At 52.6% G+C, this 17,722-nt stretch overlaps 2 protein-coding genes across 3 annotated transcripts in view; one reads left to right on the top strand and one right to left on the bottom strand.

The window, feature by feature from the left end:
- Positions 1 to 269: 269 nt before the first annotated feature.
- entr1 (endosome associated trafficking regulator 1) lies at positions 270 to 7,831 on the bottom strand. The gene is made up of 5 exons (XM_038781836.1): positions 7,756 to 7,831; positions 5,987 to 6,108; positions 4,301 to 4,759; positions 1,729 to 1,802; positions 270 to 651 (listed from the first exon to the last, which is right to left on the bottom strand). The coding sequence occupies exons 1-5, from the start codon at positions 7,766 to 7,768 to the stop codon at positions 444 to 446; spliced, it is 876 nt and encodes a 291-aa protein (XP_038637764.1). The 5' UTR covers positions 7,769 to 7,831; the 3' UTR covers positions 270 to 443.
- Positions 7,794 to 17,722, top strand: part of pmpca (peptidase, mitochondrial processing subunit alpha) — a 30,950-nt gene continuing 21,021 nt past the window's right edge. Inside the window, exons 1-5 of one of the 2 annotated variants that reach the window (XM_038781834.1) lie at positions 7,794 to 7,891; positions 7,977 to 8,176; positions 10,127 to 10,206; positions 13,450 to 13,532; positions 15,292 to 15,386. In XM_038781834.1, coding sequence (XP_038637762.1) covers positions 7,845 to 7,891; positions 7,977 to 8,176; positions 10,127 to 10,206; positions 13,450 to 13,532; positions 15,292 to 15,386 — 505 coding nt within the window. In that variant the 5' untranslated portion in view covers positions 7,794 to 7,844. The remainder of the gene's footprint in view (positions 7,892 to 7,976; positions 8,177 to 10,126; positions 10,207 to 13,449; positions 13,533 to 15,291; positions 15,387 to 17,722) is intronic. The other variant, XM_038781835.1, reaches the window with a different exon arrangement.

Genomic DNA, 17,722 nt, shown 5'->3' on the forward strand with positions numbered 1-17,722 from the left:
CCCCCCAATCATCATGACTCCAGGCCATACCGACTGGACTTGGCCCGCACCGTCCCATCGTTACCATGGTAACAATCATAGAATTTACAGTGCCGGAGACCATTCGGCCCATCGAGTCTGCACCAGCCCTTGGAAAGGGTCCCCTACCTAGGCCCACACCTCCACCCTATCCCCATAACCCAGTAACCCCACCCAATTTATCACAGCCAATTCACCTAACCCGCACATCTTTGGACTGTGGGAGGAAACCGGAGCACCCGGAGGAAACCCAGGCACACACGGGGAGAACGTGCAGCCTCCGCAAAGACAGTGGCCCAAGCCGGGAATCGAACCTGGAACCCTGGAGATGTGAAGCAACAGTGCCACCATTCCACCCACAACATTGATGCACTTTTGATTAGCAATTGTTTATTTCCTTAAAATCCTAACTTTTCTTTTGCAATTCAGTTGTTAGTTGTGCCAAACATCGTCTTTCTGAAAGGGTTGGTCAAGCCCCCCCCACACACACACACACACACGCCCACTGGGACCCCTCTCACCGTCATCAGCTGCAGATTCTCCTCCACTTGCTGAACCATTGATTCTAACGCTCGTGTCTCCTTCTCCTCTTTGAGTTTCCTTTTCACCAGCGCCTCCTCCAGCCGCTTGGTCCTAGTGAAGTGGCCAGCGGATATCCAGTGTTACAAATGCTGAGCCGTTTCCAGTTTCTGACTCTCTTTGTGCCCCTCACGGGGAAATTAATCAAATAAATTTAGAATAGTATCGGCAATGACCACAGAATCCCTATAAGCACAGGAGGAGGCCATTCAGCCCATCGAGTCTGCACCCGGCCCTCCGAGAGAGCACGTTACCCAGGCCCACTCCGTAACCCCACCTAACCTTCGGACACGAAAGGGAAATTTAGCACGGCCAATCCACCTAACCAGAACATCTTTGGACTGTGGGAGGAAACCGGAGCACATTTCAGAATCTTGGCACCCACAGCGTTTAATGTACAGCAGTACTGAGGCTCGGTGCTCGATGGCTGCACTGCATTTCCATCCCAAGCTCCCTTGGCTGAAAGAACGGATGTCGGGCCAGGGCAGGACTGGCTCGAGCGATGGCCAATTGAAGGAGGTCTCATCGAGCTTGTTCTGAAGAGGGAAGCCAGTTCCCGAAGAACATTACAGTGTGTCAGCCATCGCTCACTTAGTGGCACTCCCATCCCTGAATCAGAAGGTTCCGGGGTGAAGACCTACTCCAGGGATTCAGGGGAGAGATCCAGGCTGAGCATGCACCATTGTGGCTGGCGGGATGGAGAACGCGACCCCATTGTCTTTGAAATGTGACACTAATCTAAAGCCCTATCTACCTCCTCGGATGGATGTAAACGTTTGCACACCACTATTCTGTATCAGAGCTGGAGGTTCCTCCTCGGTGTTCTGGTTACTGTTCATCCCTTAAATCAATAAATCTGGTGATCATCATTTTGCTGCTTGCGGAATCTTGCTGTGCGCAAATCTGTCTGCCCATTTCCTTTATCACAGCCGTTATTACCCTTCAAAAGTACTTCACTGACTGCAGAGTGTTTGGAAAACCCGGTGGCTGCGTGAGGAATAATATAAAGCAAAGATTTTCTTTTTATCCCCCATTTACCATGGGGTAAAGGAAAGATTTTGAAATGTTATAGCACCGATTCTCATGTAATCACATACCCGTTCGATCTCCTATAATCTGAGCTCTTCGTACCTCTGTATGTGGACTTTTACTAGTTGCATTGCTTCCTTATTTTGCTTTCGGAGCTTTGCATTTTCTTCTTGGAGCTGAAAGAGGAATGAGAGTTGATACCAAACCATTCCTGTGCCCAGTATCGCTGGAGATAATCGTGGCTCCCTCTCCAACTCTCTCTCGGCCCATTTTACATCTTCCACCTTCAGCTAATACAAAACTCAGTGGTTAAATGTCCTAACTCACACCAAGTCCTCTTCACCCTGTGCTCACTGGCTTACAATCCAGCAAAAACTCTGATATTAAATTTCTCGTCCTCGTTTTCAAATCCCTCTGGAACTCGCCCTTCCCTATTTCTGTAATCCCGTCCATTACTGCACCTCTTGGAAATATCTGCGCTCCTCCAATTCCGGCCTCTTGAGCCCCCCCCCCGCCCCCCCCCGATTCCCGTCGCTCCACCATTGGTGGCCGAGCCTTCAGCTGCCTGGGTCTCTGAAATTCCCTCCCTAAAACTTTCCGGCTTTATCTCTCTCTCTTACTCTTTCCTCCTAATTAATTGCTTCTTAACAGGAACCCCTTGCATTTCTATAACGCCTTTAACACAGTTAAATGTCCCAAGGAGCTTCCACAAGTGTTAGAACGAGATTTATCATCAAACCAAGTTAAGAAATATTACTGTATCACAGGTGACCAAAGGTTTGGACAAAGAGAAAAGGCTAGAAACAAACCGACCTCTTCAAAAAGCCGACCTCATTGTCCAAGCTTTTGGCTCCCTAACCTAATTTCTCCTCAAGTAACTTGGTGCCAAATTTAAGACCATCAGGAGCAGGAGGGGGCCATTCAGTTCCTCAAAGAAACTGCGACACACACACACCTTTTCTAAACGCCAATGAATATCGGCACAATCTTTCCTCATCCGACAAACCCCTTCATCCTAGGAATCAGCTGAGTGAATCTTCCAATGCAAGTATCTCCCTCCTGTACAGTTCGTACTCCACCCTGTACAGTTCGAGCAAGATTCCCCCACTTTTATCATTCCCCTTAAACTAAAGGCCAATATTCCATTTGCCTTGTGATTACTTGCTGTAACTGCATATTGATTTCTTGTGATTCATGTACAAGGACACCCAGCTCCCTCTGCACTGCAGGATCCTGCAACCTCTCCCCATTTGAATAATATTCTGCTTTTCTAATCTTCTGCAACATCGTATCTTCCGTTATAATCCAGCTGCCAATTTCTTTGCCTACTCATTTAAGATATCAACATTCCTTTGTGTCTAGGGGCACAGTGGTTAGCACTGCTGCCTCACGGCGCTGAGATCCCGGGTTCAAATCCCGGCTCTGGGTCACTGTCCGTGTGGAGTTTGCACATTCTCCCCGTGTCTGCGTGGGTTTAGCCCCCACAACCCAAAGATGTGCAGGGTAGGTGGATTGGCCGTGCTAAATTGCCCCTTAATTGGGAAAAAAATAATTGGGTAATCTAAATTTATAAAAGAAAATATGCCTTTGTGTCCGCCTCACAACTTCCTTTCCTACCTATCTTCATATCCTCAGCAAAATCTGGCTGCAATACCGTCGGTCCCTTCATCCAAGTTATTAATATAGATTGCAAATACTTGAGCCCCAGCACTGATCCACTAGTTACAGTTTGTCATCCTGAAAATTATAATAATAATCTTTATTATTGTCACAAGTAGGCTTACATTAACGCCGCAATGAAGTTACTGTGACAATCCCCTAAATTAGCCATTCATCCCAACTCTCTGATTCCTGAGTTAGCCATTCCTCGACCCATGCTGATAATATCGCCCTCAACACCACAAGCTCTTTTCCTGTGTAGGAACCTTTTATGCAGCACCTGATCAAAATCCAAATACATTCCATCTACAGGATCCCCGTTATCCACCTGCTTGCTACATCCTCAAAGAACTCCAATAAATTAGTCAAACTCCATTTCCCTTTCACAAACCCATGTTGACTCTGCCCAATAGTATTACGAGGTTCTAAATGTCTTGCTTCAAAATCTTGGTAATAATAATTCTCATATGTTCCCAATGACAGATGTTAGGCTAACTGGCCTCTAGTTCCCTGCTTTCAGTCAGTCTTTCTGTTATATTTAAACTACATTTGCAGTTTATCCAATTCACGGAGACCTTTCTGGAATTTTATTTTTGAGAGTCACCCCTGAGAAGCATCGAGGGATGTCTTGCTGTTATGGGTGCTATATAAATATAAGGTTTTATTGTTATAACTGTTCTGCTGTAAAGCTATCTACCGTCTCTGGACTGATCCTTTGTTATTCTTTCTTTTGTTCCTTTATCATCCCGTTTGCCATTCAATCACTCCTCTTCCCCCACTCTCACTGACCTTTTGTTCTTTCCTTCCTTCCCCCTCTCTTTCCCTGACTGGGTACTTGCTTCAAACCTGTCACATCTGCAACTTCTTCCAGTTCTGACAGGTCAATGGTCTGAAACGCTAACTGTTTCTCTCTGCACAGACACTACCTGACCCACCCGCTGAGTATTTCCAGCATTTTCTGTTTTTTATTTCAGATTCCCCGCACCTGCAGTATTTTACTTTTGTTTGAACTTGCCTTTTCATTGGTCAGCAGCTGGCTTTGATAGAGGACTTCCCCCACCAGGTCGAAATGATCTTTTGGAGGGTCAGGTTCGTCGCAAGGGGCCCCGGGTTGTGAGGTCTTTTCCCCGAAGATGTAATCCTTCTCCTCTCCTTCCTCCGGCCCTCCCTCCTCCTCCTCCTCGTCCACGAGCCACTCTGACGGTGTGAACTGGACATTGTCCTGCTGTGGGAGCTCAGCAGGGTTCAGGGTTAGCGGCAGGTACGATACACCGCGAAGCGTGTCAGAGAAGCTGAACTCGTGGGCGGCCTCAATAACGGCGGGTTGGTATGTTTCACTCCAGTCATCGTCCTCGTCTTCCAATGAAGGGCTGTGGGCCTTCAGATCTGGGAAATGACGCTCCGGAAAATGCAGGCTCAAGCTCAGTCCTTTAGGGGCAGTAGCTCCGCACTCAAAGGAAATTCCCGCAGGGTTCTGTGGGAATGAGAGATGGGGGTGTTAAAAATCAAAATGGATGGTTGGCATTGTTGATGCATTTCACAAGACAAACAATATGGGGACAACAATTTTAATAATTACAGTACATGTTAGAATCATCGAATCTTACTACACAGGGTATCATTCAACCCATCATGCTGGCTCTTTGAAAGATCTCTCCAATTAGTCCCACTGCACAGCTCTGGCCATCTGAATAGCAATGAGGAAGCGGCAGTAAGTGCGGGTCTTGGCAGCGATGCTGCTATACCATCAACAACACAAAAGAACAGGGTCCCTAAAGCCTCATTCAATATCATGATTTCTTCAGTAAGAAGTCTTACAACATTCGGAGCACGGCTCCTTCTTCACCTGAAGAAGGAGCCGTGCTCCGAAAGCTCATGTTTGAAACAAACCTGTTGGACTTTAACCTGGTGTTGTAAGACTTCTTACTGTGCTCACCCCAGTCCAACGCCGGCATCTCCACATCATGATTTCTTCAGTCACTTCACTCTGTGCTTTCTCTCCGCAGCCCTCAAATCCCTCAACACCCAAAAAATCTATTAATCCCGATCTTTTTTTTTTAAATTTAGAGTACGCAATTCATTTTTTCCAATTAAGGGGCAATTTAGCGTAGCAAATCCACCTACCCTGCACATCCTTTGGGTTGTGGGGGCGAGACCCACGCAGACACGGGGAGAATGTGCAAACTCTACACAGACAGTCACCCAGAGATGGGATTGAACCTGGGACCTCGGCGCCATGAGGCAGCAGTGCTAACCACTGTGCCACCGTGCTGCCCTATTGATCCCTATCTTGAATGATTGAGCTTCCGCAGCCCGCTGAGATGGAGAATGCCAAAGATTCACTACCCTTTCTACACTTCTCCCTATCTCATTCGTAAATAGCAAAACCAGGGGGCGGCACGTTGGCACAGTGGTTAGCACTGCTGCCTCATCACGGCACCGAGGACCCGGGTTCGATCCCCACCTCGCCGTCCTTGTGGAGTTTGCACATTCTCCCCGTGTCTCGCTCCCCACAACCCAATCAGATGTCATGGTAGCTGGATTGACCACGCATTGGATTTTTTTTCAAAAACGTTAAATGACAAAACCTGTAACCCAGGATAAGAAGTCCTCGCTCAGTCTCTGCATCCAGGGGCATAGGAGTTAAAGGCACTGTCTAAAGCACATTGTTACTGTAGCTGAGAGAATGTGTGTACAGCACCTTCAGCTGTTGGTGGGTCTGGTTTTTCACCATTTTCTCCTTTACTGTTGATTGACTTTTGATCTTGACAAACTCCTTGAAGGAGAAGGGGTTGGTTTCATCAGCATCCTCTTCCTTTACACCTAGATGCAGTAAAGGAAAACCGTATGATGCAGCACAATAACTATTATAAACTTCAGCCGAATGAGCTATCTTGGTCAGGACAGTGTTGGACAATTAGTTTTATGCTCAGTTCCTGGAAGTGAGAGAGGAAAAAATATCAACCGAAGCTTCTGCTCTGGAACACATCCAGTGGCCCTTACACGCCAGAGTGCGCAATGTCCCATCCCCACTCACGAGGAACAAAGAAGCCGTATTATTTATCATAAGCTGCTACTCAGCAGGTAGCACTCTCTGCACTGTCAGAGGGTCAGTACTGAGGGAGTGCCGCACTGTTAGAGGGTCAGTACTGAGGGAGTGCCGCACTGTCAGAGGGTCAGTACTGAGGGAGTGCTGCACTGTCAGAGGGTCAGTACTGAGGGAGTGCCGCACTGTCAGAGGGTCAGTACTGAGGGAGTGCAGCACTGTCAGAGGGTCAGTACTGAGGGAGTCCCGCACTGTCAGAGGGTCAGTACTGAGGGAGTGCTGCACTGTCAGAGAGTCAGTACTGAGGGAGTGCCGCACTGTCAGAGGGTCAGTACTGAGGGAGTGCCGCACTGTCAGAGGGTCAGTACTGAGGGGAGTGCCGCACTGTCAGAGGGTCAGTACTGAGGGAGTGCCGCACTGTCAGAGGGTCAGTACTGAGGGAGTGCTGCACTGTTAGAGGGTCAGTACTGAGGGAGTGCTGTACTGTCAGAGGGTCAGTACTGAGGGAGTGCCGCACTGTCAGAGGGTCAGTACTGAGGGAGTGCTGCACTGTTAGAGGGTCAGTACTGAGGGAGTGCTGCACTGTGGGAGGGTCAGTACTGAGGGAGTGCCGCACTGTCAGAGGGTCAGTACTGAGGGAGTGCCGCACTGTCCGAGGGTCAGTACTGAGGGAGTGCTGCACTGTCAGAGGGTCAGTACTGAGGGAGTGCTGCACTGTCAGAGGGTCAGTATTGAGGGAGTGCCGCACTGACAGAGGGTCAGTACTGAGGGAGTGCCGCACTGTCAGAGGGTCAGTACTGAGGGGGTGCTGCACTGTCAGAGGGTCAGTACTGAGGGAGTGCCGCACTGTCAGAGGGTCAGTACTGAGGGAGTGCCGCACTGTCAGAGGGTCAGTACTGAGGGAGTGTTGCACTGTCAGAGGGTCAGTACTGAGGGAGTGCCGCACTGTCAGAGGGTCAGTACTGAGGGAGTGCTGCACTCTCAGAGGGTCAGTACTGAGGGAGTGCTGCACTGTCAGAGGGTCAGTACTGAGGGAGTGCCGCACTGTCAGAGGGTCAGTACTGAGGGAGTGCCGCACTGTCAGAGGGTCAGTACTGAGGGAGTGCCGCACTGTCAGAGGGTCAGTACTGAGGGAGTGCCGCACTGTCAGAGGGTCAGTACTGAGGGAGTGCCGCACTGTTAGAGGGTCAGTACTGAGGGAGTGCCGCACTGTCAGAGGGTCAGTACTGAGGGAGTGCCGCACTGTCAGAGGGTCAGTACTGAGGGAGTGCCGCACTGTTAGAGGGTCAGTACTGAGGGAGTGCCGCACTGTCAGAGGGTCAGTACTGAGGGAGTGCCGCACTGTCAGAGGGTCAGTACTGAGGGAGTGCCGCACTGTCAGAGGGTCAGTACTGAGGGAGTGCCGCACTGTCTGACGGACTCACGGTTGGGGTTCATGCTGATCCGGTGGCCGGAGTCGGTGACCCGGAAGGGGTTCCCCGGGCGGGGACCGGAAGTAATCCTCGGATCCAAGATGGCGGCGCGCGTGGCGAGGCTGAGGCGATGGAGCCAAATCCGGAGGTGAATCGGCGGCGGAGCGGCGGGTCCGCGGGGTCTCGGGGCGGGTCCGGGGTCTCGGTTCTGACTCTCTGTGTCTCTGTTGCAGGTGCGGCCTCCCCGCGTCGCGGCCCTTCAGCAGCTGCGGCTACCCCGCGGTGCCGCTCTCCTCGCCGCTGCCCAACCTCCCCCGGCCCGTGTTCGCCAAGAGCAGCGGACACGACAAATACGAGACCCGCATCTCGGTTCTGGACAACGGGCTGCGGGTGGCCTCGCAGGACAAATTCGGCCAATTCTGCACAGTCGGAGGTCAGTGTCCGGGGGGAAGGGTCAGTGACCGGGGGGAGGGGGAGGGGTCAGTGTCCGGGGGGAGAGAGTCGAGGGTCAGTGTCCGGGGGGAGGGGGTCGAGGGTCAGTGTCCGGGGGGAGGGGTCAGTGTCCGGGGGGAGGGGGTCGAGGGTCAGTGTCCGGGGGGAGGGGGTCGAGGGTCAGTGTCGGGGGGAGGGGGTCGAGGGTCAGTGTCCGGGGGGGGGAGGGGGTCGAGGGTCAGTGTCCGGGGGGTGGGGGTCGAGGGTCAGTGTCCGGGTGGCGGGGGTCGAGGGTCAGTGTCCGCGGGGAGGGGTCATTGTCCGGGGGAGGGTCAGTGTCCGGGGGAGGGGTCAGTGTCCAGGGGGAGGGGGTCGATGGTCAGTGTCTGCGGGGAGGGTTCAGTGTCCACGGGGAGGGTTCAGTGTCCACGGGGAGGGGTCAGTGTCCGCAAGGAGGGGTCAGTGTCCACGGGTAGGGGTCAGTGTCCACGGGTAGGGGTCAGTGTCAGTGTCCAGGGGGAGGGGGAGGGGTCAGTGTTCGGGGGGGAGGGGTCAGTGTCCGGGGGGAGGGGTCAGTGTCTGGGGGGAGGGGTCAGTGTCCGTGGGGAGGGGGATGGGTCAGTGTCCAGGGGGAGGGGTCAGTGTCCAGGGGGAGGGGTCAGTCCACGGGGAGGGCGAGGGGCCAGTGTCCGTGGGGGGATGGTCGCTGTCAGTGTGAGGGCTCAGTGTTCCGAGGTCGGGGGTCAATGTCCAGGAGGGTTTGGACGTCAGTGTCAGGGAGGGGTGGTCAAGCATCAGCGACTGGGGGACAGCCGGGGGGAGGTCGAAGGGTCAGCTTTGGGGGTCAGAAGCACTGATCAGCTCAGGCAGCCTGTGTGGAGGGAGAGGGAGGGACAATTCGTAAATACCTGGAATACGGAACAGTTTTCGTTCCCTTATCTAAGGAAAGATACACAGGTGCTGGAGTCAGTCCAGAGAAGGGTCACTAGGTTCAGAGAGAGATTTCTAGGTGAAGGAATCAAGGGTGATGAGGAAAATGGAATTGAGGATTGTACCACATTATCCATGACCTCCATGAATGGCAGAGTAGACTCGATTGGCCAAATCCTCTACTTCTGCTCCCATGTCTTATGGTGTCATGGTTGTGAAGAACAATTCTCTTCAAATCGCAGAATGCTTTACGCAAAATGGTTGCTACATTTGAGGGGTGGAGTGATTCATTCTCTCTGAATTGATTTGGTTTTGCTGGTAAGCCCAGTGTTTTTTGCTCTTTGAGAAGGTGATGGTGAGCTGCTTTCTTGAATTACTGCACAGACCATATGGTGTAGGTGCGCCCACAGTCTTTAGGTAGATCCTCTCCTTGTCCTTCTCGACAGAAAAGGTTGCGGGTTTGGAAGGTGCTATTGAAGGAGCCTTAGTGAGTTCCTGCAGTTCATTTTGTAGATGGTGTACACGGCTGCTGCTGTGCATCGGAGGTGGAGCAAGTGAATTTTTAAAGTGGTAGATGGGGGTCCCCATCAAGCAGGTAGCTGTGTCCTGGATGGCCATCTGGCCTGGGCTTGCAAAATCCTACCAACTGTCCTGGCTTGAGACAATTCACATCTCTTTAACCTGGGGTTACCCCTATCTCTGCATCTGTAAAGATTTAATTACCTGCTAATGTTCGCATTCTAAGCATTGTCTGGCATCTTTGACTTTGTCTATATCTATGTTTCGGGATCATACCTCTTCATTCACCTGAGGAAGGAGCAGTGCTCCGAAAGCTAGTGTTTGACACAAACATGTTGGACTTTAACCTGGTGTTGTAAGACTTCTTACCGTGCTCACCCCAGTCCAACGCCGGCATCTCCACATCATCTCTCAACTCTGTCCAGGGTCTTGAGCTTTCTTATTTCCACATTCGGTGGGATGCTGGCTCCGAGTGTCTCATTAATACAGTGATGTCCTTCAGTTTTAGTAAATGCTGGATCGAGGCACGAGGTCAAATATCCGAGCGGAATCTCCCACTTTCTGGAAAAGCTGGCGTTTTCTGTAAGTAACTAAATACTTTTTCCACTTTTTACCCGGAATCATAAAGCACAGGCAGATTTCTAAAGTGTAGACGCACCTCACCCAGTGAACTTGGCTCTTTTATTTGTCCATGGGATGAGGACGGCGCTGGATTTATTTCCCATCTCTAAGGGCATTTTAAAAATTTATCTATTTATGTTTTTTTTTCTTTTTTTATAAATTTAGAGTACCCAATTAATTTTTTCCAATTAAGGGGCAATTTAGCGTGGCCAATCCACCTACCCTGCACATCTTTTGGGTTGTGGGGGTGAGACCCACGCAGACACGGGGAGAATGTGCAAACTCCACACGGACAGTGACCCAGAGCCGGGATCGGACCTGGGACCTCAGCGCCGTGAGGCAACAGCGCTAACCCACTGTGCCACCGTGCTGCCCTCTAAGGGCACTTTATGAGTCAACCGCATTGCTGTGTATCTGGATTCACATGTAGGGCAGACCAGGTAAGGACAACAGATTTCCTTCCCTAAAGGACATTAGTGGGTGGCACAGTGGTTAGCACTGCTGCCTCACATCGGCAATACCATTGCCACCGCCTCCCCGTTAACAAAGAACCAGGGGGGAGATGAGAATGTTTTTACACAGCGGGTTGTTATGATCCGGAAGGTGCTGCAGAAAGGGCGGTGGAAACAGATTCAATCAGAAATGGCAAAACGGAATTGGATAAATACTGAAAAAGGACAAATTTCCAGGGCTGTGGGGGAAGATCAGAGGGCAATGGGACTGAGGATCGATCTTTCAAACAAAGCAGAGTCATTATGGGCTGAATGGCGTTATTCTTTGACTGTGCGTGGATATTCCCTACATGTGACACTGGACAGTCAGCTTGGCCCAGGCATTCTGCGCATGCGTACACATTGCTGTTACGTAAGAATTAGGAGCAGAAGATGGCCATTCAACCCTTCTAGCCTGCACCGCCATTCAACAAGATCGTGGTTGATGATCCACCTCAGAGTCAGCCTCCCGCTTTATCCCCATATCTCTTTGTACATTAAAATCTGTTTTGAATTTACTCAATAACTCACTCAGTGCCCACAGCTCTCTGGGTAGAGAATTCCAACAATTCATAAATTTCTCCTCAGCTCAGTCCTAAATGGTTGATCCTTATTCTGAGTCTGTGACCCTGTCAGGAAGTTTTAAGAATTTTCGATGTTTCATCTCTCATTCCAAATAATCGTGTTCATACTCGATGGTGACCAGGGGTGAGAATGCTGACTGGGCCGTGGGAACGCTGACTGGGCCGTGGGAACGCTGACTGGGCCGTGGGAACGCTGTCTCGGCCGTGGGAACGCTGTCTCGGCCGTGGGAACGCTGTCTCGGCCGTGGGAACGCTGACTGGGCCGTGGGAACGCTGACTGGGCCGTGGGAACGCTGACTGGGCCGTGGGAACGCTGACTGGGCCGTGGGAACGCTGTCTCGGTCGTGGGAACGCTGACCGGGCCGTGGGAACGCTGACTGGGCCGTGGGAACGCTGACTGGGCCGTGGGAACGCTGACTGGGCCGTGGGAACGCTGACTGGGCCGTGGGAACGCTGACTGGGCCGTGGGAACGCTGACTGGGCCGTGGGAACGCTGACTGGGCCGTGGGAACGCTGTCTCGGCCGTGGGAACGCTGACTGGGCCGTGGGAACGCTGACTGGGCCGTGGGAACACTGACTGGGCCGTGGGAACGCTGACTGGGCCGTGGGAACGCTGACTGGGCCGTGGGAACGCTGACTGGGCCGTGGGAACGCTGACTGGGCCGTGGGAACGCTGACTGGGCCGTGGGAACGCTGACTGGGCCGTGGGAACGCTGACTGGGCCGTGGGAACGCTGACTGGGCCGTGGGAACGCTGACTGGGCCGTGGGAACGCTGACTGGGCCGTGGGAACGCTGACTGGGCCGTGGGAACGCTGACTGGGCCGTGGGAACGCTGACTGGGCCGTGGGAACGCTGACTGGGCCGTGGGAACGCTGACTGGGCCGTGGGAACGCTGACTGGGCCGTGGGAACGCTGACTGGGCCGTGGGAACGCTGACTGGGCCGTGGGAACGCTGACTGGGCCGTGGAACGCTGACTGGGCCGTGGGAACGCTGACTGGGCCGTGGGAACGCTGACTGGGCCGTGGGAACGCTGACTGGGCCGGGGGAACGCTGACTGGGCCGTGGGAACGCTGACTGGGCCGTGGGAACGCTGACTGGGCCGTGGGAACGCTGTCTCGGCCGTGGGAACGCTGACTGGGCCGTGGGAACGCTGACTGGGCCGTGGGAACGCTGACTGGGCCGTGGGAACGCTGACTGGGCCGTGGGAACGCTGACTGGGCCGTGGGAACGCTGACTGGGCCGTGGGAACGCTGACTGGGCCGTGGGAACGCTGACTGGGCCGTGGGAACGCTGACTGGGCCGTGGGAACGCTGACTTGGCCGTGAGAACGCTGACTGGGCCGTGGGAACGCTGACTGGGCCGTGGGAACGCTGACTGGGCCGTGGGAACGCTGACCGGGCCGTGGGAACGCTGACCGGGCCGTGGGAACGCTGACCGGGCCGTGGGAACGCTGACCGGGCCGTGGGAACGCTGACCGGGCCGTGGGAACGCTGACCGGGCCGTGGGAACGCTGACCGGGCCGTGGGAACGCTGACCGGGCCGTGGGGACGCTGACCGGGCCGTGGGGACGCTGACTTGGTCGTGAGGACGCTGACTGGGCCGTGGGAACGCTGTCTCGGCCGTGAGAACGCTGACTGGGCCGTGGGAACGCTGACCCGGCCGTGGGAACGCTGACCCGGCCGTGGGAACGCTGACCGGGCCGTGGGGACGCTGACTGGACCGTGGGAACGCTGACCGGGCCGTGGGGACGCTGACTTGGTCGTGAGAACGCTGACTGGGCCGTGGGAACGCTGTCTCGGCCGTGAGAACGCTGACTCTGTCTTTTCCCCGTTTCCAACCTGCGACTGTTGCCACAGTGACAGTGGTTCAATCTGGGCCTTGCCTGGGTTGTTTACTTTCAGCTAAATCCCAACAGTGGGCATTGCTGTTAATCCATCACCTCCTGTTCTTGTCCCTCTGACCAGTTTCTGACTCGCTGTCAGTTTCTGTGCCCTCTCACTCAGTGTTCAGGATGAATGACAACGTTGAGGACTTTGGAAGACTTTGTTAGTTGGTCGGCTCGTCTTTAATGTCAAGGATGAGATGGCAGCTTTTTAGAGTTGTAACTGGCTGTGTTTTTGCCACCAGTCTACTGCACAATTTGGCTCCAAGGATGAAATCCTCCTCACGCTGGAGAAACATGGAGGAATCTGTGACTGCCAATCTTCCAGGTAACTGTGACAGGGACTGACTGTTTTGTAACCCTGCTCCTTTGGAATCTGAGCTCACGTAGGCAGGCTGTGTGCTGAGGTGACCGTTTTCAAACAACTTGTAGATCTGGGTCGAGTAGAACATAGAACAGTACAGCACAGAACAGGCCCTTCGGCCCTCGATGTTGTGCCGAGCAATGATCACCCCACTTAAACCCACGTAACCCGTATACCCGTAACCCAACAATCCCCCCATTAACCTTACACTACGGGCAATTTAGCATGGCCAATCCACCTAACCCGCACATCTTTGGACTGTGGGAGGAAACCGGAGCACCCGGAGGAAACCCACGCACACACGGGGAGGACGTGCAGACTCCACACAGACAGTGACCCAGCCGTGAATCGAACCTGGGACCCTGGAGCTGTGAAGCATTGATGCTAACCACCATGCTACCGTGAGGCCCCAAGTAGCGGCTCCCTCAGTGACACCAGGGCCACATCACTGCAACGGTGCCAGCAAATCTTTTCATTGTGTACAGGCAGCTTGTTCTTTTGCATTTGTCTTGGGTGGTATGAATTGGGACAGCTGGTGAGTGGTCTGCGTGGTACCTTCTGGGTTACAGCTTGGCTGTGTATGTGCAGTTTACAAAGTGCATTCATCCCAGGTGCCGGCCTGTGCTGACTTCAGAGTGCAGAGGGACTTGGGGTTGGTGTAAATGAAGCAAAATGGAAAAAGTTCATCCGGAAAGACACCAAACAGCTGAAGCTGCGGAGGTGACGTCGAGGCGTCGCAGGGAGCGCACTAACCTCATCTACCCAACCCTTCAAACCCACCTGCCATCCCCATGTGGCAGGGTCTGCTCCTCATGCATTGGGTTATTAGCCATCTCCGAACCCACCAAACTGGAGTGGACACAAGTCAGCTTCAATCCCAAGGAACTGCCTAAGAAGTAGATAGTTGGAGATAGGATATATATAGGGAAGAGGGTGGAAATCAGCCAACTCAATGGCTGTCTCATCACATCTCTCCAGGAAAACATGCACATGTGGCTATTGAGAGAGGGGATAGGATAGTGAGATTTATAGACTGGGACAGAGAGTCTGCATATCTCATTGACCTCTGTCCCAGTCTGTGTATCTCACTAATCTGTTATCTCTTGCCTCTGCCTGCTTTCTCTCACTTTATTTCACACACTTATGCAATGGCTCCCCCATTCTCTAATGATCTGTATGCTTTGCCGGGTGAGGCGTAGCGCGATGAGGTGAATTATTTGAGGAGACGCTGTAGCGCAGGTCGTTTAACAAGAGACTGTCTTGGTCGGGCATTTGAATCTGCCATGCTATACTCCAGGTTCATTCAGAGTCACTCTCCTTCGTCTGTACCTGGAATATCGGAAGGAACAGGTGATGGGAATAGCAGCAGGATAGAGCATCTTTCATCCCCTCGCCCCCCGATCCTTACAGACCTTGTGCTGGGAGGTAGGAGATTGGTCAGGAGGCTGGCGATGCAGCACTGGCAATGGGAGTGGATGGCAGAGGGTGAGTGCTTCTGTTGGCGAGCGGTGGGGGTGGCGGGAGAGGGGAATCCTCCAGAAAAGGTTTCTGAGGAATGGGGGCAATCTGGTCTCTCATTCATGATGTAGCTGCTGTAATCAGATTAAAATCCAGTATTGTGATGGATATTTTCAGCACCGTCGGTGGGGGAGAGGGAGGGGGGGGGGGGGGGGTTGAAGCTTTGCCACCAGTGCTCAGGATAAACCTGTGTTTCCTCTTTCAGGGACACCACAATGTTTGCAGTTTCCGCAGAGGTGAAGGGTCTGGAGACAATGGTCAATCTTCTCGCTGATGTGGTGCTTCACCCGAGGTTAACAGGTAATGGGAAGATATGGGGTGGGTTTAGAGAGCTTTGCCTCACTCTGAGTGTCCTTGTGCATGAATTACAGAAAACTAGCCGGTAATCAGGAAGGCAAATGGAATTTTGGCATTTATACCTGAAGGATTAGAGTATCAAAGTAGGGGAGTATTGCTGGAACTGTAAAAGGCATTGGTGAGAACGCACGTTGTGCACAGTTTTGATCCCCTTACTTGAGGAGAGATGTAGTTTCAGTAGAGGAAGTTCAGAGGAGACTCACTCGATTGATTCCTAAAATGAGGGCTTTATTATGAAGAGAGATTGAGCAGTTTAAGCCGATACTATCTGGAGTTTTGGGGGCAGCACGGTAGCATTGTGGCTAGCACAATCGCTTCACAGCTCCAGGGTACCAGGTTCGATTCCCGGCTGGGTCACTGTCTGTGTGGAGTCTGCACGTCCTCCCCGTGTGTGCGTGGGTTTCCTCCGGGTGCTCCGGTTTCCTCCCACAGTCCAAAGATGTGCAGGTTAGGTGGATTGGCCGTGATAAATTGCCCTTAGTGTCCAAAATTGCCCTTAGTGTTGGGTGGGGTTACTGGGTTATGGGGATAGGGTGGAGTTGTTAACCTTGGGTAGGGTGCTCTTTCCAGGAGCCGGTGCAGACTCGGTGGGCCGAATGGCCTCCTTCTGCACTGTAAATTCTATGTCTGAGTTTAGAAGAATGAGAGGAAATTTGATTGAGGTATACAAGATGATAAAATAGACGTAGAGCGGCTGCTTCCTCTTGTGGGGTAATTGGAACGAGAGGCCATAGTTTCAGGATAAGGGGGAGCATGTTTAAAACAGAGATGCGGAGAAATTACTTCTCCCAAAGGGTTGTGGAATTATTCACTACCCCAGAGTGGGGTGGATGCCGGGACTTTGAGTAGATTTAAGGAAGTGGATGGACAGATTTTTAATGGAGAATGGGTTAAAGGGTTATGGAGGACGGGCAGGAAAGTGGAGTTGAGGCTGAGAGGAGATGAGCCATGATCGTATTCCATGGCGGAGCGGGATCGAGGGGCTGAATGGCCGACCCCAGCTCCGAGTTCTTATGTTCCTGAGTAACGTTGTACATTGTGTGAACGGGAGTCTGAATTCCTGTCGTCTCACTCAGAGTCTGGGATTGGGATTATTCCTGGTCTATGGAAATGAAAATGAAATGAAATGAAAATGGCTTATTGTCACGAGTAGGCTTCAGTGAAGTCACTGTGAAAAGCCCCTAGTCACCACATTCCGGCGCCTGTCCGGGGAGGCTGGTACGGGAATCGAACCGTGCTGCTTGGTTTGCTTTAAAAGCCAGCGATTTAGCCCTGTGAGCTAAACCAGCCCCTGTTGTATGGATGGTCTGGAGCTATGTTTAGACTGGAGAGGGAGGGAGGGGCTGATTTTTCCTCTTGCCAGCTTAGAAAGCAGATGCCAACCTCTCCTGGAATCTCCAGGAATTAAAGGTTAATTTCCAGGACACAGCTGAGGGGAACGCCCGGCAGAACATCAATAGGAGCATTAAAACATTGTAAAATCCTTAAATTCTTTATTTATTTATTGATAAAACTGTTGGAGATTAGGACCGGGGTTGAGGGGGCGGTAGTTTGAGGTACTACCCCATCCATTCAGGATAACGCTGAATGGTGCAGGGGGTTGGGTGGCCAATGACAGAGGGGGGGGGGGGGGGGGGGGGGGGGTGGGCAGGATGATTGGTGGTGGGGAAATTAGGTGATGGAACCTTGGGCAATATTGGTGGCTGTCCTGCTGGGCAGCTGTTATTCCTGAGACCTGTGCTCATGGCAGGAAAATGGTTCATCTGTGCGGTGAAGAACACCAACTGCTCGCATTCATGTAGCACCTTTTCACATGAAGTGTACAAAGGCCCTTGTAGACGGGTTTTGACACTGGGCCACAGGACAGGATATTGGGACAGGTGGCCCAACCCTTGGTCAAAGAGGGAGATTTGAAGGAGGGGGGAGAGGGTTAGGGAGCGAATTGCAGAGCTTGGGGCCCAGGCAGCTAAAGGCACTGCCGCCAGTGGTGGAGCGATAGGAATCTCTTGAGGAGTGCAGTCTATAAAATTCAATGCCGTGGGTTTATAGTACACCGGATTTACAGAATCTCAATCCTGCGGAATTTGTGAACCGCGAGTTTGACTTCTGTTGCGGCATGTCACGGAGCAGTCACATGTGGGGGCTCCCATCGGAGATCGCGGTTTAAACTCTTATTGCCCGGCCGACGATGGAAATGGGAGCCGACACCTTTTGAAGCCGATGGTTTAAGTATCCCACAGGAAGCGGAATCGGCACTCAACTAGGCAACAGAAAACAAA

Source organism: Scyliorhinus canicula, chromosome 21 (genome assembly GCF_902713615.1).
Source record: "Scyliorhinus canicula chromosome 21, sScyCan1.1, whole genome shotgun sequence".
Taxonomy (NCBI): Eukaryota; Metazoa; Chordata; class Chondrichthyes; order Carcharhiniformes; family Scyliorhinidae; genus Scyliorhinus; species Scyliorhinus canicula.